This window comes from Typopeltis vanoorti, chromosome 7 (genome assembly GCF_054136105.1).
Source record: "Typopeltis vanoorti isolate ZY-2024b chromosome 7, IOZ_Tvanoo_1.0, whole genome shotgun sequence".
NCBI lineage: Eukaryota > Metazoa > Arthropoda > Arachnida > Uropygi > Thelyphonidae > Typopeltis > Typopeltis vanoorti.
Genome location: NC_143555.1, coordinates 138474776 through 138502371, shown reverse-complemented (window position 1 = coordinate 138502371; position 27596 = coordinate 138474776). Strand labels below are relative to the sequence as shown.

At 35.2% G+C, this 27596-nt stretch overlaps 1 protein-coding gene across 1 annotated transcript in view; it reads right to left on the bottom strand.

Annotated features, from left to right (window-relative positions):
• The window catches only part of LOC150105116 (cytosolic Fe-S cluster assembly factor narfl), a 98445-nt gene that overhangs the window by 17687 nt on the left and 53162 nt on the right, over nucleotides 1-27596 (bottom strand). Inside the window, exons 5-7 of the mRNA XM_090396162.1 lie at nucleotides 26882-27013; nucleotides 12408-12544; nucleotides 8696-8807 (exon numbers count right to left, since the gene is read on the bottom strand). Coding sequence (XP_090252288.1) covers nucleotides 8696-8807; nucleotides 12408-12544; nucleotides 26882-27013 — 381 coding nt within the window. The remainder of the gene's footprint in view (nucleotides 1-8695; nucleotides 8808-12407; nucleotides 12545-26881; nucleotides 27014-27596) is intronic.

The following is a 27596-nucleotide window of genomic DNA, read 5'->3' as shown; positions in this document are numbered from 1 at the left end:
TTGTTCCAATAGTAGATAATCTTGAAGACCTGGAAGAAAGGCTAAATCAGCTAAATGAAGCTTCCAAAGTAATTGGATTAAAAATAAATAGAGAAAAAACAAAAATAATGATGAATAATACATAAACCATAGAACTGTCAAAGTTGAAAACCATGAAATAGAACAAGTTGCTTCATATGTATATTTGGGCCAATTGTTATCCTTTGAGGATTGCCAAAGAAAAGACATTGAGCAAAGAATTCACCTTGGATGGATGGCTTATGGGAAAATGAGAGACATATTCAGAAGTGACATCCCTATGAGTCTAAAAACGAAATCTTTCGACCAGTGCATACTTCCTATCCTAACATACAGAGGAGAAACATGGACTTTAACAGAAGCCCTAAACAAAAAGCTGAGAATAACACAACATTGTATGGAGAGAAGTATGCTAAAAATAACATTAAGAGATAGGAAGACCTGGATAAGATCTCAAACAGGTGTCATGGATATTGTAAAATACATTAAACAGGCTAAGTGGAGATGGGCTGGCCATATTGCCAGATGCAGTGATGGGAGATGGACTAGAAAAACAACAGAGTGGAGACCAATGGATGGAGCAAGACAAAGAGGAAAACCGAGAAGAAGGTGGAGGGATGAAATGGAACAAATTGAAGGAGTCAGATGGATGGGAGAGGCAGAAAACCGAGTGGTCTGGAAAATCATGGGGGAGACCTTTGTCTAGCAATGGACAGAACCAAAAGGTTGAAGAAGAAGAAGAAATTTTTCTCTTACATTTCTTTCACTAGTGATTTACAACCTTCAATTAAGACATTCCCCCTTCCAACATACAGGGCACAAAATGAAACGTTTCTTTTCCATTGCTTTTCAAGTGTAAAAACCAGAACAAACTGATGAGACATCAATTTTAAAAATTTCATTTTGACTTATTCATTTCGTAATATGAGGAAATAACAGCTGTCTAGAATAAAAGAACAAAAACATATTTAAGAAATATGTACAGTAGGCTCCCACTTTTATGATCTAAATGATTTCTGGAAACCATTATTAAGCAAGCAACTGTAAATTGAACCCCAGTTTCCCAAAAGCTCTGTGTCATGAATTGGGGTGATGTTCCTGGTACAATTTGTACTATGCTAACACAACCTTTTTTGTTTATTCTTTAAGATGGTGCTTATCATAGAATGAGACAACTGGAACTTGGAGGAAAATTCTATCATGTTCATTATGGATTCATTAAGGCTTCAATTTTATGTTTCTCTTCTAATGTTATTGCCTTTTGCTTCTTTAAGGATTTTGTATTCTCAAATTCTCTTCATGTGTAAATAAATTAAACTGACAATACAACGAAGAGCATGACAAATTGCAGTTTGCTCTAACTGCTTGCTGGCTGTAGACTAATTTTGCAGTAATTTTCATCTGAAGCTGAAAAATGATCTAGGTACAAGAAGGTTTTTTAAAAAACAAATCCAGAAATCAGTACTAGCAAATGTACTTAAAATTTTTCAGTTTGTATTTCTTTAATGATTTCTTTCATATACATTAATTTTTATGTGAGTGCCAGTTGAATGTGTGTACTCGATGGTTAAAACGTATGTTTTTATATATATATTTGATCCACACATGAAAGGCCATAAGACCTATAGCATATTAGTGCAGTGTGTGGGCAAGAGGAATCTGTTTACATTTTGCTTGAACAGCTGAAGGTTGTAATTTTTGGAGAAGGCAGAGTAGGAGAGACTATTCCAAAGAACACAAATAGATGGGAATGAAAGAAGAGGTAGTGAAGTTGGTTCAGTGAGTTTCAAGATAGACTGTAAAAGAGTAAATTAAAGATGCTTTAAAATTATATTCTTGGTTTCATCCTTTATCCAAGTGTAAGCAGATCAAGTTTTCATGTCAAGTAACTTCACAACTGGGCTACTTGTATATAGAGGTTAATGATTTCACATCAATTGCCTTAGTATCCCACAATGCAAAGCACATATCCTTACAGATATTTTTGTATAGTGCTATGCATTATGGGAAAGGCCACTACCCAGACCAGTTTCAACCTTTATTGAGGTCTAATCAGTGAGAGCCAGACCCAGAAGTGATACTAAGGTCAAAGTAATGCAGAAGTCATATTTCCATATATAAGTAGCTAAAAGGTGTAACACCTTATTACTAAAATACTCCAGATTAGGGATAGAGGTTGCAAGTTTTTTTTCACTTGGTTATACTATAAATTAAAGATGCCAAGAAATTATATTCTTGGTTTCATCCAAGTGTAAGCAAACAATGTTTGCACATGAAGTAACTTCATGACTGGACTACTTGTATACAGTTCACATCAATTGCCTTAATATTCCATAATGCAACACACATATCAACCTTAGTATCACTTCTGGGTCGGGCTCCTGCTGATGAAACCTCAATAAAGTTTGAAACCGGTCTTGGCGGTGGCCCTTCCCATAATGCATAGCATTATACATATCTGCATTATGGGATACTAAGGCAACTTATGTGAGGTCATTAGCCTCTAGTAGCCCAGTCGTGAAGTTACTTCATGCACATACTTTGTTTGCTAACGTTGAATAAAGGATGAAACCAAGTGAAAAAACTTTCAACCGTAAAAGGGTGTTGGTTAGCAGTGGCTCTTGTTCTGATGATTTTGGAGGAGAGTGGAGGAATAATAGTGGCCTAATCAGAGCACATTGTCCATGAAAGTATCTGTAGAAGCAGCACAAGGCAGAAACTGAATGTATGTGGAAGCGGGATTGGAGTGGACATGTGAGAGAGGGATTATTAATTAGCTGGATTGTCCTCTTGTGAATAGAAATGAGCAATCTGAGAGAGAAGATTTTGGTGCACCACTCCAAATATAGGAGCAACATTCCATGATTGGGTGGATTTGGAATTTTTATAGAGTTAGCAGCTGTGAAGCAGTTTTGTGCGAAAAAGTACACCAAGGTTTTGGCAGCTACAGAAGTTACAGTTGAAATGTGATTGTGCCAGGAAAGATCGAAGGTGCAGGTCAATACAAGAAGAGAAATCTGATTAGGTTTTGATCTGAGTATTATTGAAGATAAGGGAGAAGGATGCGAGTTCTTTCTTGCAGGAGATCAGACATGGAATGTGTATCTTGATTTGTAAATTTATTATGAAGTTTGTACCATAAACGCATTAACACATTTATTAATTTCACATATGCAACATTCAATCAAATTTTTTTTTTTTTTAAATAATGAAAAACCTGTGGTGGGATCATAATTAAAAGAAACACACGTATTAACCACAGTGAAAATGATTTAATTGTAAATATTTCATCCTAAGTATCTTAGGACATCATCAGTACAGTAGTTCAAAACAATAATAGGAATAACATACAGTTAGGGCGCATGATTATAATAGCATCTCATTAAACGTGTGTAACGTGTTACAGAAAAAAAAAAATTAATTATTTAACACAATTTTGTATGACAATTTCCCATACTTTAGGAATAGTAAGAACGTCGTTGCAGTTTAAGTTTGGTCTGTGTAGTAAGGCTTCAGAACTTTCTTTGTATAAATGTTCATGTTTATATAAAGATCTATGTAAAAGTTTAGACTTTTCCCAATGGATCCTATGGTTTGGATTTTCAATTCCGTGTTGAGAGAAATTATATTATATTATATTGTCTTACTTCGGGCAGACAGGTAGGTCTGTTCAAAAACGCATTTCGGAACATCAAGACCACATTCGTCTTTTTAAACTGCAGAAATCTGGCCTCTCTCAACATGGAATTGAAAATCCAAACCATAAGATCCATTGGGAAAAGTCTAAACTTTTACATAGATCTTTATATAAACATGAACATTTATACTAAGAAAGTTCTGAAGCCCTACTACACAGACCAAACTTAAACTGCAATGACGTTCTTACTATTCCTAAAGTATGGGAAATAAAGGGGTGCTTAAGGGTCAAAGTTGTATAACTGAGAGGAGACCTCCGCATAGCCTTTAAAGAGAACCGACCAGGGCTTCTGACCTAATGTTCAATCCTCACCTTTTCGTGGTGCACCCTGTTGGGTATCTACTTGGATACTGAACAAATGAGGATGGGCTGGCAATTTGGGATTTAGCCGACCAAATTGTATTCAAGTATTCAACCAAATTGTATTGTATTCAACCAAAATAAAAAATGATGGTACAATATGACAAAATTTCATGCTGGCTGGGGCACTGCCCAGTTAAACAAGGCCCCCGTTGTTTTCGCCAGGGAACCAGGGCCAACAGCGAAAAGCCAGCTGCTGGAACAATTCTGAAAACAAACCCCAACTCAACATCACCAGAGTTAAAGATCGGTACTATCAACGTAAGAAGCCTAAATGGCAAAGAAATGAAGCTAGCTGAGGAATTAGATAAGTACCAGATCGACATAATAGGGGTGACTGAAACAAAAAAGACCAAAACTGATGAGATCTTTCTGAGCAATAAATACAAAATGTTATATTCAGGCAATGACAATCAAGGAAAAGAGGGAGTAGCCATAGTATTCAACACAAAATACGAGTCTAATCTTCTTGAATGGCAGGCAGTCTCAAGTAGAGTAATGTGGGCAAATATGAGAATGGGGAGCTGGACAATGAGACTTATTTGTGCCTATGGCCCCACAGAAGGTTCTACTAAGGTAGAAGTGGAGGAATTTTTTGATCCTTTAGAAAAAGCAACTGACACAATGAAAAAGGAAAAGATCTAAATAGCAGAGAAGGAAATGATTGTGAGACATACAAAAATATTTTGGGAAAATTTGGAGAAAAGAGCAAAGTTAATAATAATGGCAAATATCTGTTGGATTTCTGCTCAGGACATGGACTGGTTATTACTAACACCATGTTCCAACATAAAAATGTGCACAAATTCACATGGAGAGAAGAGGCTAGGAATAAGAAAAGTCTCATTGACTATGTTATTGTTAATAGTGATATTTTCTCCCTGGTGCAGGACACCAGAGTGTACAGAGGATTTGAAATTGGAAGTGATCACTATTTAGTCTTGAGCAGGATAAAATCGAATTTCATATTGAAAAGAATAACATGTAAGAAAGTTTTAAAGCGAATAAAAGTTGAGCAGCTCTCGGATTTGAACTGTAGACTAAAATACACAAAGATTATTGAAGAAAAAATGAAAGAGTTTGAGAACAGGAATCAAACCTTGGAGATTCAGTGGCAAACTCTGAAGAAAACATTGATTGATTCTGCCAGAGAGGTAGAATCAATCAATGTTTTCTTCAGAGTTTGCAAATGCAAGAATGCTAAATACTGTGTAAAACTAGCTAAACAAAAGTCAGGGGAGGACTTTGGCAAGAATATAGAAAATAAATATCAAGAAGGTGGCAAAATATTCTGGAGTTTGTTGAATGGAGGAAAGAGTGCTGTAAAAGGAGTTAGAGATGATAAAGGTGACATGAAAACGGGAGAAAAAGATATCCTCGCGGTATGGAGTAATTACTTTGAAAAACTGCTAAATGAAACAAGCAGTGATGACAGCACAGTGGTAAAAAACACTGACCAGGCTGGAAATAATGGATCCCAGGTACTCAAACTTGCTGACTTCCTCAGTTCTTTCTCCATTAAGGTACACTTGTTTCTCAAGAGCTTCTCTGTTTGTATTTCCTTTGACAACCATAACCTTTGTCTTGCTAGCATTGAGTTGAAGTCCTCTGTTATTACTGATCTTGTTAACTTTGTCAAGAATTAGTCCTAGTTCTTCCATGTCATTATAAAGGAGTACTGTATCATCAGCATACCTCAGATTACTGATCAATCTATCTCCTATCCTAATTCCTGTCCTGAGCTCATCCAATGCTCACGCATGATGTCCTCTGCATATATACTAAACAAGTGAGGAAAAAGTAAACATTCTTGCCTAACTCCTTTTCCAACTTGAAGCCAGTCAGTCAATCCAACACCTGTTCTTACCGTGGCTTGTTGCTCCTTATACAAGTTGGCTATCAACCTGATAGTGTGTTGAGGAAAACCCATTATTTTCATTACTTCCCGCAGTTTCACATGCTCAACACAGTCAAAAGCTTTAGAGTAGTCTAAGAAACACATTACCAGAGGGAGTCCGAATTCTTTATATTTTTGTATGATCTGTTCTTCAATAAAATTTTGCTTGCATGAAATATCAAACTAATAGTTTTATAATTCTTGCATGCCTTTATATCACCTTTCTTATGTAGTGGCGTGAAAACTGACTTCTTGCAGTCTCTAGGCCATGATCTTGTCTCCCATATCCTTGTAATCAATTGAAACTCTCTTATCCCTCCATCCCTGTAGCCTTTAACTCTACTGGGATTTCATCTGCACGGGGCCTTATTGCTGTTGAGCTGATTAACTGCTCTTTCAACTTCATGCCTAAGTGGAGGAGGTTCTAAATCAAAATTTTCCTGGTGGGAGGGCTCCACATTTCCTTTATCCACTCTGCTGTACAGTTCCTCACAGTATTCTTTCCATCTGTTTTTGATTTCCTGCTCTTCTGTTAGTAATGATCCATTCCTGTCTTTGATGACATTCAATTTAGGCTTAAACTTGTGCTTTAAGTCAAAAACTAAATGAAACATCCTTTTATAATTGTGCTTTCTCATCTGGAACTCTATTTCATCACATTTGTTAGTAAAGAACTTTTCCTTGTCCTGCATGATGGCTCTTCTGACTTCTCTATGTAATTTCTTGTATTCTTCAGTCCCTGTCTTTTTGTTTTTCCAGTCGCCTTCTTTTGATTAGTTCCCATGTTGAATCTGATATCCATGGGTCTCTTGGTCTTCTTATTGGGCTGAGATACTTCTTCGCTGCATCCTGTATTATCACCTTGACTCCTTCCCAAAGCATTTCTGGTGAGTTCTCTTCATTGGTCTCCAAAAAATCATCCAACCAAGTTGATGTTTCTTCTGTGAATCTACTAGGAATTACTCTAACATCCCATCTAGTGGGATGTGCCTGACCTGGAAGTTTTCAGAGTCTTAGTCTTACTTTGGCTCTTACTAGCTGATGGTCTGTACCACAATCTACTCCAGGACAAGTATGCACATCAGAGATACTTGTCTTCCACCGCTGGAGAGCCAGGATGTAATCAATCTGGTGCCTTGACCTATCAATGTTAGATGTCCAAGTATAGGTCCATCGTGGATATTTCTGAAAGCAGGTATTGGTAATAACTAATCTGTTAGCACGGGCAAATTCCAACCGCCTTTTGCCACGGGTGTTACGTACACCCAGACCAAACATGCCACACTCTGGCCTGACTCTCATACTCTTTCCCACTTTTGCATTTAAGTCTCCTAAGATATACAGTATGTCTCTCCTTGGTAGGCAGTCCAAAACAGTTTGTACGTTTTCATAAAATTCTTCACTCTCTTCTTCAGGCCTATCCCGTGTAGGGTGCATAAACTACCACAATTGATACATTGGTAGGCTGAGCCTTAAGTCTAATAGAGAGTATCCTATCATTAATGGGGTTATAACCAAGAAGGCTTCTTGCCTGAGCTGTCTTCAGTATCATAGCTACCCATGATGTTTTGAGCCACCACCTGAGTAAATAACTAGCTTTACCGTCCTGTCTTTTGAAGTGACCTTCTCCATTCCATCTGGTCTCTGTAATTCCCAGGATGTCAATTCTATACCTATCCATCTCTTTACAGACAATCTCAAGAGTACCCATCTGTAGACCCCGGACATTCCGTGTGCCTATGTAAAATTCCTTTCTAAGATTAATCCTATACCTTCTGAGTTGCTCATTCAGAGTATCACTGACTTTTGATGGAGACTGTAATATACTTCTTGAACAGGACCCTTTGCCTAAGCCCTGAACACGGCTCTGATTATTCTGCGCGACAGCCGATGCAGCATGAGATGTGTTATTAGGCACAACCATATTAGCATTTTGGAGTGAAGTCACTACAAGAAGAAAGTGGTAGGGTTGCAGAGGCCCCCTTCCACATAAGATGAAATAGCAAAATAGGAAAGATTCACCCCTAGCCCTCGAATACTCTAATAGCATTGGGGGAAAGGAGCAAGAAGAAAAGAAAGAGGGGGGAAAAAGGGGGGGAGGGAGGGACCAGTCTACAGATAATATAACAGATGTATATTACATGAAGTAAGGCATGGTCCAGCATCAGGTACCTCGGGTTTGCCATGCCCGTACTCACTAAAGTGAGCCCTTGAGGTAAAAGCTCAGATATCTCATTAAAATTAACTGCAAGTATGTATATTATTTAATACATTTAATATTCATTTGAAAAAATCAATAAAAATTTTAAAAATAATTTTGAGTATTGTTTTTCTTACTCAAAATGTCAAAAATATAGTTTACATTTTTTTGGAGCAAAAAGAATAAGTAATTACTATTATTAATATCTTGTGTGTGTAAATCAATCAAAATTATGTCTATTTTTTGCCAGATCATTAAAAAAATTAAAAGAACATATTTTTAGTGTGCTGCAGAATTTTAATAATTAGTCTAGGTGTGTCATATTATGAAAAAGGTTGAAAATCACTGTTCTATGGTATCTGGTTAGAGGTATAATCAGACTATGCTTATTACTTTTGGTGCAACCTTCATATAAAATTTATAAAGTAGAGTAATTTGATAAGATATAAGAAATTAAATAAAGCATGTCACAGAAAACATTTTAACTTATCTTCTAAATTTGTTCAGAAAACTTGAAACTTACTTGGAGTAATAACACAATCAACATCCCGTGTTCTATAAAGATCATTATAAAAGTCTTGACGTGAGGCCTCCAGTTTCTTATCATAACATGGCATAACTGTAACATGATAAACCTGAAAACATATTTGCTGGTTATCTGGTTCATATACATATATATGTATATATATATTTTAAAAGAATTGAATGACATAAATCGAGAGTAAAGGAAAAAGGTTTAATGGTATCACACAACTAGTTTCGGCTTTTTACAGCCTTCTTCTTCTTTTTTTCTTTTCATAAAAGAAAAGAAAAAAACATTAAACATTGAAGATAAAAACTGTGAACAGCACAGGAAAGTCACTATACATATTTAACGTGAAAACGTTGTAGTTAACATATTCAAAGCTGTTCCTTCGTTGGCCAAATGTTGGGTGAATGCATGCGTATAGCATCTCGTGAGTGCCAGTATGTGATCACAGCAGAATGACAGTCTGGTAGCTTGAATTATTATTTAAATGTACAGGGTTGAGGATGATTTCTCTAGCTTCTACAATTTTTCTCTCCAATTCGTTATAGCAATGGAAAATATTGTTTGATCTATCCCAAAGGATCGTATGACTATGGTTTTGATCATCAGAATCGGCAGAAAAAAGGATGTGGCTGGATAAAGCACTGGCACGTGTTCTCTTGTAAGTGATGTCCCTCCTGTGCTCCTCTATACACAATTCAATAGACTTATCCTTCTGGCCAAAGTAAGGAATGTCGCAGTCACACCATATCTTCTGCTTCTTGTATACACCGGGATATTTTAAATTGTTATGGCTAGGCTTTGGACAGCTCACTAGAGAGCGGATCTTAGGAAGCAGAGTGAATAAAGTTCTAATGTTATATTTTTTGAGAACCTTGGCTAATTTTTGAGAGACTGAGCTTATGTATGGTATAGATATATTGCCTTTAACATTATTCATTTCTTCAGTATGGCGACTAGGTGGATTAAAAAAGTATTTTTTTAGTAATTTTTTGAGAATAACCATTGAGTCTGAAAGTAGATCTAAGAAAATTGATTTCTTTATGAAGTTCATCTGGGTCATCAAGAAGAGAGCAAGCTCTATGTCCCAAAGTAGAAATAATTCCAAGTTTCTGAGGAGGGAAATGATGGGACTGACTATGGAGATATCTATTGGTGTGTGTAGGTTTTCTGTACACCTAAATTTTAAGTTTTTCGGAAGAACAGGTCAGTTTCACGTCCAGGAAAGACAGGGAACCATTAGTTTCAAACTCAGGCCTGAATTGGATATTTGGGTGTTGACTATTGAGATGTTCAAGGAAATCCAGGAGAGAATCATATCCATGGCTCCAAATGAGGAAAATGTCGTGTCCTGTTCATAGTCGTGCTATCGTGGTGGAGGTCTTTCTGTCAGCAATGATTTTGGGAATTTGATGTTGTATCACTGCTTTCAATGGAATTAGTTTAGCTTTTACTAGTACGTTAGCATCAGCAAGAGTTATCACGTCAATTTCTTGGTTGAGTTCTCTGGACTCTTTTGCTAATTTATCAGCTGCTTCATTGATCAATGCCTACATGAGCAGGAATCCATTGTAAAATGCAACTTTTTACTAAACACTTTAGTTGATTTAAGAATTTATGGGTGTCTTGTGTGAGTTTGGTATTACCATTTTTGATTCCCTCCATGGCTGATCTTGAGTCACTGTAAATTATAATTCCCTCTGATTGTTGAGATGATGATAATTTTAAGTAGGCTTCGAGTGCTTTATTTATTGTATAAAGTTCGCAGGTAAAATTGGAAGCAATTCTCCCAGATCCAACTTTTATTGAAAGTTTTTCACCTTTCAGGAGTAGAAGGAAAACACCACGCTTCCATTAATCATATTGGTATCTGATGATCCATCGGAATAACATATTTGTTATACCAATGTTCGATATTTGTTATAACCTCCAAACAGGTTATTACCTGTTCGGAGGATGAAAGGTTGATAGTATTTAGGCCTTCTTCTTTGAGCATTTCTTTTGATTCTTTTTTTGTATAGACTTTAGCAAGGTTTGGATTTATGGAGGTATTTGGAGGTAAAGGATTGGAAAATAGAGGTCCTTTGTTTATGTGGGCAATCAAGACCTATTTCCTTCCTGGTAGTGTCATCATATTGTAAAGTTGATGATCCATGAAGTCTACATTTTTGATTCCAATATTCATAAGTGTTTTTAGGGAGATATGCTTGCTTTGGTAGCTTCTGATATTATTAATGAATTTTATGATGGCAAATTTTCGTCTGTCCTCCAGAAGGTCAAGCCCACATTCCTGTTGGACTCTGATGTTGTTAGTAGATGACACTGCACCAATGAAAATCTTGGATGGTACTTTGTCTAATTTTTCCTTTACCAATAAAGCCAAAGGTGACCAGATAGGTGCTGCATATTCCATTATTGGCCTTATTAGTGTAGTTTAAGTAGTTTTGAGGATTTTTGGCTTTACGCCCCAATTTGTTCCACAGTCTTTTCGGTATATTTAATTTTTTGAGAGCTCTGTTGGAAGTGTTAGAGATGTGTTGTGCAAAACGTAATTCCTGATCAAGCGTAATACCAAGGTATTTTGGATTTATGACTTTTTCAATTGCTTGTTGTTGATCATGACTGGGATTGTAGGAAATAGATTTCTTTCTGTGACTCTTCATTGGAATATTGGATGCCATTATTCCAATGAAGAATTTGGTAGTCGAGGGTCAGACTCTCCCCTCCTCCCCATCATGTTAATAAAGTTCTTTATTAACATGATGATTGTCGCAAGACATTAAAAGTGAACAGATAAGATATAAAACTGAATTGAAACTGGTGATCTTATTAAATGATATCAACTATTACTCCTGAGGTGAAGATAATAACTGTTATCTCTCTGAACACATTCACTGAAGACATAACATTCAATGGTAGTCCATTCTACACACTCACCATATGGACCTAGACTTCACATGCTTTTTAACCACACCCTTACTCAGTTTTCAGAGTGAAGATGGAGGCGGACATAAGAGGAATGACTTCGAATTCCTGCTTCTGCCATGAGCTATGAAGTCCCACTTGTATCTAAACTGTAAAATGCCTCCAAACTTTAGTTTATAATCTCCTCTCACTCCATCTATGTCTCAAAATTTGAAGATCACATTTCTTCAAGCTGCCCTCTCATGCACAATTCCATACACCAGATATCATCTTGATTACTCTCTGCTGGACCTTTTCAACTGTCTATCGCCATCTTCATGAAACCCAGATGATCATATTTGAGTGCAAAATTATTACACAATTATACAAATAGCGTTGGTACAAAATAATGAACTCTTCAAAATGCACAACATCGTTTATGGTGAAAGAATTTAATTTTTTAAAAAAAGTTTCAAAATATTAGTACCTAAATTGTAAATCCAAAAGAACATTTTTTTTAAAAAAGTTCTAGAGAAATTTCTCTACAGGACAATAAATAAATAAAGATGAATATTTACAAGGACTGATTTGATCTCTCAAATCAGTCCTTGAAGAAGTTAGTATGTCAACTAAATGTGCAGAACATCCCTAAAGGACTCATCACAGGAGGCCACACTAACTTACAATAATAATTAAGAGATCACTGCATGTATATAAGTAAATGGCATGGAATATTAACATTCTGCTGTTATTAATATAAATTCTATTCGAGAATTCATTTTCTGCTGCTAAAACTGCTTACTTGATTTGGTGTTTTCCCAAGTTTTGAACTTAAATAATTCTTTACTAAGGATCCCATTATTTGCTGAGGTGATTTAGTTCTACTGATATAAGGAAGAATATATTCTCCATGAGTTTTCTCTGCATAGCAAATCCAACCTTAAAATAAAAGATGCTCATGAGAAGCACATTATTTAAACAGTATACCTATTTTTTCAAAACAGTTTCAGCAATGTTTTGAACTGTAGAGCACTATCAATCATTTCATCTAATCCAAAAAAAATCCAGAAAAGTAGGCAGCCTACTTTTCTGGATTAAATGTTTCAATTATTAACTACAATTATGAATTAAAAATTCGTGAAGAGTTAATTAACTCATATTTAAAAATTTTTTTTTTTTAAAGTGTAAATCCTATCTGCAAAGACTAAACTTTGTACACGAGGGTGGTCTGAAAAATTCTTGGCCTCAACCATACATGGCAACACTATCGGTAAGATCTTTTTTTTTCTAAGTTGGTACATCTGTCATAAGAATCCATGTGAAACTGCAAGTCATTCTATCAAGTAGTTTGTTTTATACAGCTGCCTGAAGCGAAAATGTTGTCTGTATCCCTTGAAATGGATAAAATTGAATATCATGTGGTTATAAAATTCTTTGTAAAAGGTTTAATGCCAAAAGAAATTCATTCGAAGTTCATAAAGTTTATGGGCACTCTTCTCCTTCATTTTTGACAATTAAGAAATGGGCTGCTGAGTTTAAACGTGGCCATACCAGCCTTGAAAATGATCCATGTGAAGGATCCACGTCTAAAAAGTGTAACCACACCAGAAATCATTGATCAGGTGCATGATATGATATTGGATGACCAGCGAGTCAAAGTGCATGAAATTCCTGAGACTACAGCATTTCAAAAGAACGTGTAGGATATATTTTGCATGAAGAATTGCAAATGAAAAAGCTTTGCGCAAGATGGGTGCCGTTGCTCACAGCAGATCAAAAGCACACTTGCATGAAAATCTCTGAACAGTGCTTGGAGCATTTTAGCAAGAATAAAATTGATTTTGTGCATCAATTTATTACTATGGATGAGGCTCGGATTTACCATTACACACCAGAATCCAAACAGCAGTTAAAACAGTGAACAGAAGCTGATTATTCAGTGCCAAAGAAGACAAAGTCGGTTCCATTAGCAGGAAAGGTCATGGAATCGGTGTTTTGGGATGTTAAAGGCATTTTGTTTATTAATTATCTTGAAAAGGGTAAAACAATAACTGGGGAATATTATCCCAATCTTTTAACCAGACTAGATGAAACAATTCATGAGAAAATACCTGGTTGGCAGAAGAAAAAATTATTTTTCATCAGGACATTGCACCTGCCCACAAAGGTGTTTTGGTAATGGGAAAATTAAGGGATCTGTACTATGAATTGTTAGAACATCCACCCTATTCCCCAGATTTTACTCCCTCTGACCTATCTTTTCCCAAAACTAAAACTCTTCCTCGCTGGTCAGCGTTTTTCTTTGAATCAAGAGGTGATTGCAGCTGTAGAAGGGTACTTTGCGGATCTTACTGAGAACCACCATAGGGACAGGATAATGGCACTGAAGCATCGCTGGAATAAATGTATTAGTCTTAAGGGAGATTATGTCAAAAAATAAAAATAATTTTGAAATTACAGATGCGTTTTTTCAGTTTTTTCATTGTTAGGCCGAGAACTTTTCAGACCACTCTTGTACATCTAAACAACTTATAGTAGATTACAAAGTGATTTTTATGAAGACAATGAAGGGATTATAAATGTAGTGTGAAAGGTTTCCCCATCTTCAAAACGTTGGGACACAAGTATTTATAAAAGATCTATATATTACATCTTTATGTTTGTGTGACATGCCAGTACAGTGAATATTTTTTGATGCCTCTTCTCCTTCCACACACACACACACACACGAGAATTCATAAGATCTATAACATAAATGCCATGTGTGGGCAAATCGTTCAAGAGAAAGAAGGAATCTATTAAGAAGTTTCTTGAAAAGCTGAGATTATATTTATTGGGAAAAACAGGAAGAGTATTCTAAAGAACAGAGATGGATGGAATGAAGGAAGAACACGAGAGGTTGGCTCAATATGTTTGGAGTTCAACTGTGTACAAATGTTGACAAGTGGCTGCGCATGTTTTTACATGATCATAGGAGAGCAGATGAAAGTACCTATAAAAAGGCATAATACAAAACAGGGTGCTATGAGAAAGTGTGTGTGTATGTGTAATAGAGAGGGAGAGGGAGAGCAGGTACCTATTAAGTAGATTTCCCTCTGTTGCATCAAGTATTCTTAGGGAGGTTTTTGATGCACAACCTGAAATGTGAGAACAATATTCTAAGCTCATTTAGATTTTGGATTTATAAAGTGTTAGGAGCCAAGCATGTTTTGAATGAATAAAGAATACCAAGCTTCAGGGGTGAATTCTCCATGCTTGCTGTGCAAGCTCATTACTTGAGAAAGAAGTAATATTTATTTGTTAATAAATGCATGTATTTATAAGCATTCCATTTAGGCTTTTATTTTTGTAAACAGAAGACGTCTTAAGCTAGAGTGGCAATAATTGAGCATTGTGTTGTGCAACGAAGGCCGATGCTTGCTCATCTAGTCAAAGTTACCTTGGCATGCTTGGTTGTGGGAGCTTCCAAGTCCTCACTGCAGCACTGTGATTTCATGCATGCGCACAGCCATTTCTGCTTCCTTCATGTCTTCTTAAACACAGGCCATATGCAGTCAAAATAGCTCTAGCCAGCAAGCTTCAGCCAGCCTTTATAAGTGTGCATGTTGCTTGGGAAAATTAAGTTATAACCAACTTTTTATGACAATGTTATTGACCAGTTCATAAAGAAGAACCATAGGATTGCATTTGTATTCGAGTAGGTGAGCTAAATTGAAAAAGATAAAGTATCATTTGTATAATAAATGTTGTATTTGTATGATTAAATAAAATTTCTAAATATATAGTTTTAAATGTCAGGAATTCATTATTCCGCTAATCAGACTTTAATCACGTCTCTCACTCCCTGAATGATAACAAGAGCAAGCGTGAATTTCAAGACCAACATTCGCCCCTGCCAAGCTTGTTGGAGGCTGAGCAAGACTATGAATGTAATATGTTTATGCCAGGATAAGCCAGATGTGAAAATCACCCCAGGAAGAGAAATGTAATCTTGAATGGAAACTAGAACATCATCATCATTAATGTGGTTTGAAAAAGGAGCAGGTTTTGGTCCTTAGAACAAGGTTCCTGGATTATCTAACCCTTATTCCTGCTCAAACCTACATTGATAAATACACTGCATTGATAAATGCATTATAGGTTTATTCCAACCTTCTGTAGGTAGAATTAACATACACACACACACACACAAAATAAAATTAAATTAAAAAAAAAAACTGCCAGCAAATGTCACCACAGATTTTTCTCCCCTCATATCCATAAAAAATTGTAAATCTATATTTACAGTATTAGTATCATTGATATTATCATATAAAAATTTATTTTATTTATTTTTTAAATTCAGAAACCTATGCTAAAAACCAAAGATGGGACTTGTTCAAACCACTCACACTAGACTATGGAATTCATCTCCCATCTAAAGACAATCACAAACCCAGAGAGTTTGTGGATATGTTAACCACTCAGCTAACCAGGCTGGCAAATGCTACTATAGACTTACAGTGGTACTTTTAGAAAATTCTAAATTATTATTATTATTATAAAATGCTTCCATGGAGTCAAAAACTCATCGCGGGAGGTCCGCTGTTACACACACACGCATAGTTTATCATACCGCACTTTAGATATGGTCACTGTTCTCTGTGCTCAGACAATGCATTCCAATCATTCATCACTCCCCATGCAAAAAACCTGCTCCTCACCCCTTTGCTCACACTTTCCTCATACAACTTCCATGGATGACCTCTTGTTCTCTTCCTATCTTCACCCATTCTATGCAAAACTTTCCCAACATTAATATGGCAATAACCTCTTAACAGCTTACGTCTCAATCATATCCCCTCTCCTCCTTCTATCCACCAATTTCTGCAAATTGCATTTTGTCAATGTCTTCGTACTCAACATTTCAATGACCAGAAACCGCCTTAGTCAATCGTCTCTGAACCCCTTTCCAATCAGGGTCTGGCCACTCCCTTATGTGGCAGTCATATCCACAAGTCCTTTACCACAGCTGCATGTTCCTAATCTATAAATTTTCCTAATATTCCACAAACAGGAAAGACTGCATAAAAAAATTTGCATTCTGGAGAGTTATCAAAAAATTCAACAAAAATGGCATAATAATAATAACAAAAACACTTCCACATAGATTTATCAACACTTGGCAACTTAATACCAACATCAGTGATGGCATCACTGCTTACAGACATGTAATCTGTTATTCATCAGAAAACACCACATATGAACTAGCATCCTTTGTGGCACATCTCACCTACAATGTACAGCATGTATGATGTCTTCCATAAGAAGGATGGAGCATGTGCTTTTGTCAAGTCTGAATATATTCCATGAAAAAGGTTATTAGACCTGGAATCTCCTTTATATGATCTGCTTTGGCTCAAAATTCCTTGCCTCATTGTTGCCTTTGTACTCCTAATTCTAATGAATATAATAACCCATCTGATTATCTATCTCTGAAAGTCAATCACTCAGTCTAATTATCCAAATGGTAAGAAATCTCTGGAGATTTCAACATCCACATTTCCTTAACCATCTCTTCCTCCAATACACTGCTGATGTAGCTGCTCTTCTGCCAACTCTGATCACAACCTTATCCATGTTTCTTTTTCAAGAGACATTCTTCTCCCAGTCAATCTCAGCCTCATATTCTATGGCACCATAATAGTGACAACTGAGAATTCTATGCCTCTTTTTCATGATCTGATTATTGCTTTTTTTTTTTTGCTCTGATCTAATTAGCAAAATTATTCTTGCTGGGATATGTACCTTTATTTCCCATTCCACTCAAAGGAGCAACCCTTATCCAAGCCTTGGTTTTTCAAAAAATGTGACAAAGCAACCCAGCTAAAATGCAGCCATACGCTCAATGACTCAAGCCAAAAACTCCAGCCTCTCACTCGGCTTACACTACAGCCTGTAACAACCATTAATAAAAAAGCTAAAGAAGACTTTGTAAGGGACAAGCTTGCCTGTGGCTCAATGACTTGTTTCTGCATTATGTCTTTACTATATGCATTTCCACAGATGCTGCTCCACTTATCTCAATAATCATGTACAAATACTGTCAGCCACTAGTTGACATCCATCCATCCTTCAGATAAATACTCATCAAACTAACTTTTCATCTTCTTCCTTCATTCCATATACCTTTGTCCTTTATAAAAGCCTTCTCCATACCATTTTCCAATGCATACAACCTCCCAACTACCACCTCTTCAAGAAACACATTAGCAGATTCTTTTCATCTCTCTAATCACTTGCCTACCCACCGCACTGTCATGTTGTAGGAAGTTTTTTTCACATGCTTATAAAATATATTATACTTGACAAGAAATTATATTCTTCTTTTAATCCTTATCCAAGCATAAGCCTTGGATAAGGCTTACACCTGGGTAAGGATTAAAATAACAATATATAATTATAATATTCTGTCAGCTAACTTTTCAGGTATAATGCATTATCATTCTAGTAGCAAGGCTTATACGTTGGTCATACATAACTGGTAATTAGCTTATGGAATTAACAACGCATATAAAGTATATTAATTAAAGGCAACTTTAATGAATAACTTCTATATTTCGCCAACGTCACGTTGCCATCTTCAGGAACATAAAAATATGGTATATGCACCAGGCACTAACAAAAGCAAATGAGGAAGAAGGCAAGAAACTAATATTGTTCCTAAAGTTCTGATGGTGCCCTCTGGTGGGCTAATTTGGTTGTCTTGGCTGTTGGGCTGAAGTTCTCATAATGTAAGTCTCCCAAATTTGGGGTAGTTTGATGCACCCAAATTTGTTGAGGTTTGGAACGTTTTTTAGAGCTGCTGATGATTCCTTGAATAATCTTTCATACTTAAACTTGCTGTGGTGTATTATTTTAGTTTTCTTCCAACAAATTCTATGGTGCGTATCTAAGGCATGGTCTGCCAGCCCAGAGTGGCTGTACTGGTGAAACCGGATGTAGTCTTTGTGTTCTGAAATCCTGATATTTGCTGTCCTGCCTGTTTTGGCCAAAGTAGGACAATTTGCAGCTGCAAGGGACCTGGTATACACCAGGTAAGTCTAGGGGAAGTGGTTGGTCTTTGGTAGAGCAGATAAGGGATGCCAACTTTTTATATGGTCTGTAACAAGAAGTAAGGTCATATTTTTTGAGGATCTTGGTTATTTTCTCAGAGGTGCCCTGGATGTAGGGGATGGTGATAGATTTGGTGTAATCTTTATTGTGGAGGGGGAGAAGGGGGTTGTGGTTTACTGGTTTTAGTATTTTTTGGAGGTTATAGCCATTGGCTAAGAAAGTGTTGAGGATGTGGTTTAGTTCAGTGGTTAGGGCCTTGTCATCTGAGCAGATTAATTTTGCCCTGTTATAAAGTGTTTTTATAATCCTATATTGTTGTGAGGGGGGGGGGGAATTGCTGGTGAATGTATCTGCCAGTATGGGTGGGTTTTCTGTAAACAGAGAAAACCAAAGATCCATCAAGCTGGCGAGTGATTAAAGTGTCTAGGAAGGGGAGGGTGTTGTTTTCCTCTTTTTCTAAGGTGAACTGGACTCTGGGGTGTTGGTTGTTTAAGTGTGTTAGGAAGGGGTAGAGTGTATCTGAGCCATGTGGCCAAATAGCAAACACATCATCCACGTATCGAAGCCAAATAGTGGGTTTTTGTGGAGCAGAGTTTAAGGCTTTCTTTTCAAAGGTCTCCATAAAGAAATTGGCCAAAGGTGGGGAAAGTGGTGAACCCATTATAAAATGCATTATCATTGCTTAAATATAAAGAGCCATAAGCTTCATTTCGGCGATATAATCATTATTTAAATTAAGGGGATATTAAATCCCACATTGTTTTAAAACCGAATAAGAAACTCAAAGATTGGAATCAGAGAATTTCATGCCGAATATAGTAAACTATAAAAGTATCAGCGATTACTAGTATGATTATTTTAAATAATTTAATTTTTAATTAATAAGTTAATTTAAATAATGATTATATCACTGAAATGAAGCCTATTGGCTCTTTATATTTAAGTAACTTAATGGTTGCACTTTTTTGACAACTCATATAGCAGAGTATATAAGTTCTTTTCGCTATACTCTTTGGTATCTATTTGGTCTAGCTACTCACTGATGAAGCCTCAAAAAAGGCTGAAACCGGTCTGGGTAGTGACCTCCCACCATGATGTAATAACAGCATACATTTCCTAGGAAATGTAGCTTTACATTATGGAAAATACCAAGAATAGCGATTAGAACTTTACCACCTTTGCTGCGAGTTGCTCGAGATTGTACTACGTACTAGGACTACTTGCATTAGCTCACGCTAGTAATCGCCGATACTTTTATAGTTTACTATATTCAGCATGAAACTCTCTGATTCCAATCTTTGAGTTTCTTATTCGGTTTTAAAACAATGTGGGATTTAATATCCCCTTAATTTAAATAATGCATTATCATGTTATTGGTCTTAAGGTCTCTCATGTGTGGGGTTGATTAAAAACAATAATAATAATACATTTAATGAATACAAGCACATCTTTCTCCCTACTGCATGCACATAATGATATACTGGCATGTATAGAATATTAAAAAAGCATTCAGGAAAAAATTAATATGTATTAAAAACTCGAACAGTTTATTTCTCTAATGTAACACTAACACTGTAAAAGAAAAAAAAGTGACTACAAGAAATATACAAAACTGAATGAATTAAATAATTATGTACATAATTGAAAAGTATTTCTGTTTCTTAAAAAAATCAAATAATTATAGCAGTAGGATATTAAATAGGGATGTGCTGAAACAGAATTTGGCCAAAGCACCAAATATTTGATTTGAAATTTGGCTGAAGCATACAAATTAAATTTTATAAACAAATGTTTCAAATAATAATGAATAATACACTCATTAAAAACTGCAAAAAATTTTTTTAACGAGTGTATGTTTTTTATTTAAAATATTAGTTTATAAAATTCCATTTACAATGATTAACATTTAATTAATTATGCATTGGTTGAATATTCAGCAGCCAAATTACAGCATGAAGCAAGATTAAAAAATGTGTAATAATACTTCACTTAATCATGTGTCCACATGAAAATAAATAATAAAAAAATAATAAATACACACACACACACATACAATATACATACATACATATATATATATATATACAGATGCATATATATATATATATATATATATATATATATATATATGGATCTGTATATTTGCCTTTTATTAGCTCTTTTGATTAATGTTTCACTCCAACGAGAACCGACGGTTCTCGTTGGAGATCAGAAAGAATCATTAAAATGACAAGAATCCTCATTCAATACCAAACAAATTCTGTATCAGAAAATTGTTTTTTTTTTTCATAAGTGAAAACAGTAGTTAGTGCTTAAGAGTAATTATCAAAGTAGAACATAAATGTATTCATTTTGGCACTGTAAAATAAACAGAACAATCTATATTTCAGGGTGGTTAAGGGTCAAAGCTGTATAACTGAGAGGAGACCTCCACATAGTCTTTAAAGGAATGCGGAGAACCGACCAGAGCTTCTGACCTAATGTCCAATCCTCATCTTTTCATGGTGCACCCTGTTGGGTATTTACATGGATACTGAACGAACGAGGATGGGCTGGCAATTTGGGATTTAGCCGACCAAATTGTATTCTTATTGGTTAAACCAAAATAAAAAATGATGGTACAACATGACAAAATTTCATGCCGGCTGGGGCATTGCCCGGTTAAACAAGGCCCCCATTGTTTTCGCCAGGGAACCTGGGCCAACAGTGAAAAGTCAGCTACTGGAACAAATCTGAAAACAAAACATCACCAGAGTTAAAGATCGGTACTATCAATGTAAAAAGCTTGAATGGCAAAGAAATGGAGCTAGCTGAGGAATTAGATAAGTACCAAATCGACATAATAGGGGTGACTGAAACAAACAAAAAATACAAAAACTGGTGAGATCTTTTTGAGCAATAAATACAAAATATTATACTCAGGAAATGACAATCAAGGAAAAGAAGGAGTAGCCATAGTATTCAACACAAAATACGAGTCTAATCTTCTTGAATGGCAGGCAGTCTCAAGTAGAGTGATGTGGTTAAATATCAGAATGGGGAAATTGACAATGAGACTTATTTGTGCCTATGGTCCCATAGAAGGTTCTACTAAGGTAGAAGTGGAGGAATTTTTTGCAACTGGCACAATGAAAAAGGAAAAGTTGGTCCTTGTTGGGGATCTAAATAGCAGAGTAGGAACTTATTGTGAGACATACAAAAATATTTTGGGAAAATTTGGAGAAAAGAGCAAAGCTAATAATAATGGCAAATATCTGTTGGATTTCTGCTCAGGACATGGACTGGTTATTACTAACACCATGTTCCAACATAAAAATGTGCACAAATTCACATGGAGAGAAGAGGCTAGGAATAAGAAAAGTCTCATTGACTACGTTATTGTTGATAGTGATTTTTCTCCCTGGTGCAGGACACAAGAGTGTACAGAGGATTTGAAATTGGAAGTGATCACTATTTAGTCTTGAGCAGGATAAAATTGAATTTCATATTGAAAAGAAAAACATGTAAGAAAGTTTTAAAGCGAATAAAAGTTGAGCAGCTCTCAGATGTGAACTGTAGACTAAAATACAGAAAGATTATTGAAAAGAAAATGAAAGAGTTTGAGAACAGGAATCAAACCTTGAAGATACAGTGGCAAATCTTGAAGAAAACCTTGATTGATTCAGCCAGAGAGGCATGTGGTGAGGTTGTCTGCAAAAATAGAAAAATCAGAACTCCATGGTGGACACAAGTTTTAAAGAGGTAGTGAAGGAAAAGTAGAAAGAATATCAAAAGTTACAGGCAAATAAGTCAGCTTGTGCTCTTAGAGAATACAGAGACAAATGTAAGAAAGCGAAACACTGTGTAAAACTAGCTAAACAAACGTCATGGGAGGTCTTTGGCAAGAACATAGAAAATAAATATCAAGAAGGTGGCAAGATATTCTGGAGGTTGTTGAAGAAGCTTAGGAATGGAGGAAAGAGTGCTGTAAAAGGAGTTAGAGAGGATAAAGGTGACATGGAAACAGGAGAAAAAGATATCCTTGAAGTATGGAGTAATTACTTCGAAAAATTGCTAAATGAAACAAGCAGTGATAGCACAGTGGTAAATAACACTCAACAGGCATACAGTCAGGAATACCTATCCATACTTGAAGTAGAAAAAGCCATCAAAGGCTTGAAATGTGGAAAGGCAGCAGGAGTAGATGATATTCGACCAGAAATGCTGAAATATGGTGGTATAAAAGTCTTACAGTGGCTGCGCTGCATAGTTCAGAAAACCTGGACAGAGAGACGAATTCCCGATGATTGGAGTAGAGCTCTAATAGTACCCATATATAAAAAGGGAAATAAAACTGAATGTGAGAATTACAGAGGTATTTCCCTACTGAGTATTCCTGGCACGATCTATGCAAGTATACCTGAGAAACGGTTGAGAAGAATTGTGGAAGAAAATCTTGGTGAAGAACAAGCTGGCCAAATAGAGGCTGTCAGGATCATATCTTCACTTTACGACAAATAGTTGAGAAAGCATGGTAATATGACAAAGATCTGTATTAAAGTTTTGTCGATCTGGAAAAGACATATGACAAGGTGCCAAGTGAGAAGCTATTCAATACGCTACAGTTATATGGTGTCAATGGGGCCTTGTATCAGGCAATACTTGGTCTTTATTTGAGTTGTAAGTCGGCAGTTGGAGTTGAGGGAAGTGCAGGAGGATGGTTTAGTGTTGAATCTGGTGTGAGACAGGGATGTACATTATCCCCTCTGTTATTCATTATCTATATGGATCACATTATGAAGGAAAGTGGTATTAAACATGATATTAGAATTGTAGATGTTAATGTCAGCTCTTTGCTTTATGCAGACGATGTTATACTTCTAAACTTCTAAATAAATCCGTTATAAGTTTGCAAGATTCCTGACTAAATTGAATAACTGTTGTAATGGTATGAAGGTCAGCATTAAAAAGACAAAGACAATGAAAATAGGTAGAATTGTTGAAAATGTTGACTGCATTGTGAACGGGGAACCTATGGAACAAGTAAAACATTTCATCTACTTAGGCACGATTTTTAGTGAAGATGGTAAATTAAATATGGAAATAGACAACAGAATCAACAAAGCTGGTATGGTAGGAAGTCAATTGAATAAAGTCATATGGAATAAGAGAGAAATTAGTCGGGACATTAAATTAGCTGTACACAAGACAGTGTTCAAACTAGTTTTAATCTATGGATCTGAGAGCTGGGTTAGAAGTAAAACACTTGACCAAAGACTAGAGACAGCAGATATGAGAGTCCTGAGAAAGATTCGAGCCGTGAAGAGATGGCATCAATGGCAATATCATATTCAAAACGAGGATATTAGGAAAGAACTTGACATTGTCAGCATCCAGGAATGTGTTAGCAGAGCTAATCTCAGGTGGTATGGTCACTTGAACAGAATGGGCGAGGAAAGATTAGCAAAACAAGTGTTCTCTGCCAAGTTTGCAGGAAAACAACCCAGAGGAAGACCAAGATATAGGTGGATTGATATGGTACAATGTGCCTTAGACGATAGAAATATAAGATCTGATAATGTAGGAGTCTTGACAAGTATGAGACTGATTTGGAGGAAAATTGTAGATAGGAAGTTAGTAATGACGTAAATTTTTCATGTAGTACTATCATATCCTGTACACCCCTTGAGGGTACATGTCAGGAAATTGATGATGATGATGATCTATATTTCATGTATTACTTAAGAAACTTGGAAGGTTTCTTAAATAGTGCAAGCTAAGGCAACTCCAACGTCGAAGATTGTATTCTAATTAGCTTTCTCTTCTTTATTTGAAACTCTCCAAGTTTCTATATATGCATATATATAGAAACTTGGAGGTATATGGATATGCTATTATTATATATAGCATGTTTATATATGAAATAAGCATGTCTTTTTTTTTATATCATCTATTTCTTATTTTACAATGCCAAAATGAATTTTTTTTTAACTTCTTTGATAAAAAGACAAAACGATTTTGCTTTCCCTAAATATAATAACTATCAATTCTTAAGTATAGAGCGAGAGTGCTTCAATTTGAAATAAGTGAGATATTGTAATGGAGGATATTATGGATTCATATATATTTTATAGCAAAATGTAGAAAGAAACTTAAAACTTTTGAAAATTTACCAGAGTTTATAAGAACATAACCTTCTCAATAAGCTTTATAGTAATTTTTTGAAAGAAAAATTTTCTACATTTCTTACTTTCCCTTGTTTACATATTTTGCTATAAAATATAGATGAATCTGTAATATTATGACTAAGTTTAACACACGTGAACCACAGTAGTAGGTTTTTTATTACGTAAATATTTCGTCCTAGGTATCTTAGGACATCATCAGTACAGTAAGGCAATATTAGGAATGACAAAAGAAAGGGCACGTACGTACAAAGGAATCCAAATTGCGTGCAGTGGCGCGTTGAGGCCTGAACTTAAATTAAATTAAATTGAACCAAATTACTTAAATTAAATTAAAATTAAATTACAGTTAAGTTATTTTTACACGATTTTGTATGACAATTTCCCATACTTTAGGGATGGCAAGAACATCATCGCGGTTTAGATTTGGTCCGTGGAGTAGGGTTTCAGCACTTTCTTTATATAAACATTCATACTTATATGAAGATCTATGTAGAAGTTTTGTCTTTTTCCAATGGATCTTATGGTTTGGGTTTTCAACTCCGTGTTGAGCGAGGCCTGATTTATGCAGTTTGATGAGGCGGATATGGTCTTCAAGTTCCGAAATGCATTTAAAAACTGATCTGTCTCTCTCTGTCCAAAATAAGAGAGTTTACAGGAGCATGGAACCTCGTAGTAGCATAGGTGAAAGTTTGTCTTTAGGCGAGCGTAACAAGTTTTGGATCTGGTTGATGGGTTTGTAGGTGGCAGCAAGATTGATATATAATCAATCTGTAATATTGTCTATTACAATATTTCTTGTAAGGCAAATACAAGGATCTTAGCTCTATAGCTTAATATTTTATTATACACCCACCTAGAGATCACTTATGATGAATTTAACTTTTTGACATAGCTCAGTTAGTATTAAGTGAACTTTTGTCTTCTCTTCTGCTTGCAATTATTATTATTATTATTTTTGAACTTAATCAAGTTGATTAAGGCTGGTGAAACTTACTCAATGCATCAATGAAAGGCAAATATACATTGTCAGTTAGAGTTTGTGCTGTTTAAACAGTATGCAGCAAGGCAACTAAAATTCTAGTCTTGTTCTTATTAGATCACTGGTAAATTTTCAAAACTTCACTTTCTTTCTACATGGCTATAAAATATAGATGGATTCATAATATCCTCCATTTCGATATAATAAAACTATAATTTAATTTCATAGAGAACATTGTATTTAAAAAACAATACAGCATAAAAATTAGAACAAAGCATTGTATTTATTTTAAACTGGGCAAATTTATTTTAAACTGAGTAGAATTATAGAGAATAATTATGGATTTAATCAAAATGAATTCATAATAAATTAGGATGCAGGAAAATGAATTTTTCAGGATTTTTTGGAGTAGTATACATCTGTTTCTTCATAAATATTTCTGACCTCTGAAAAACCTCTTTCATGGAATGAGCTGATAGCTGGAGCCGAAAGAAATTTTCTTAGTTGTCTTGTCTTATTATTTTCATAAACATTTGCAGAAGTTCCTCAGTTTAGCTATAAAAGAGCCCTGCTTGTATTATATTTATTTAGTAGTATAACATCATCAAAATAAGGATAGTTGAGTTGAATATTTCTGACTTCAATATTAGACGTTGATTTAAAAGAAAAATAAGTCAAAAGAGAGAAATATTTAATGTCAATTTTATTCATGACATGATCCACATATATGATAAATAAGAAGACTGGAGGTAGTGTGTTTCCTTGTTTTAACCTGCTTTTACATCAAACTACCATCCAGTATATTTCCATCAATTCTACCAGCTGATTCCCAACTTAAATATAAACTATATTGCTCTACATAATGTTTCATTTACACCATATAATAAAAGTTTTGCACAGCATTTCTCTTGGCTCTGTATGCATTCTCATAGCATACAAACCTTTAACAGAGATCCTTGTTAGAATATAAAATATCATACCATCATAACTATTTAATTATTATAATGAAACTGTCTAAAATTCAAAAATCTTCACCTGGACAAGCAGATGTCAGCATTGGAAGAGCTCCTTGCATTTCCTTTGCATGGTAACGATGAATAAATTCCTTTTGGCTTTCTAAAATAGTGAAATCTCGGGAAAAAGTGGTATCAAAAATATAATCAATTCCTGTAAATAAATATTAAGAAAAACTTTAATATAAAATTATTTAATGGATAATTGGATATGCAAGTAAATGCACTATTTATCATACAAGCTGAACAATGGTACTGCATTGTGCAAGTAAATGACTATACGCTATAGGAAAAATCTGATATCAAATATCTGATGCATGATGCCTAAACTTGTTTCAACTGCAAAAAGTAAGGCTCATGCACTTGAACACCTTGTTTAAAAACTCTTTAGAAGATCTTTATCTCAAAATGATATGTTTTTTTTTAAAAAAAAAAAAACATCATTATATGAATATTTATCTTCACAAGTAATTGATTATCTTGTATGTTTTTGTTTTAATATAATTTTGTAACAAGATTGGTTCAAAAATTAGTTAAATGAAATGCTAAATTATATAGGCTTATTTTTAAATGCAATTATAGAAAGTCCCTGATTTGTGTAAATTACTTAAGCAAATTATGCTGGAAGGGCTATTAAAACAATTCAAGTTATAAAATCTTTACTTGACACATGTTACTCACACATCACCTAATAGTGTTCATAGGCAAGGCAGACAACCCATGCAGTACATGTGAGT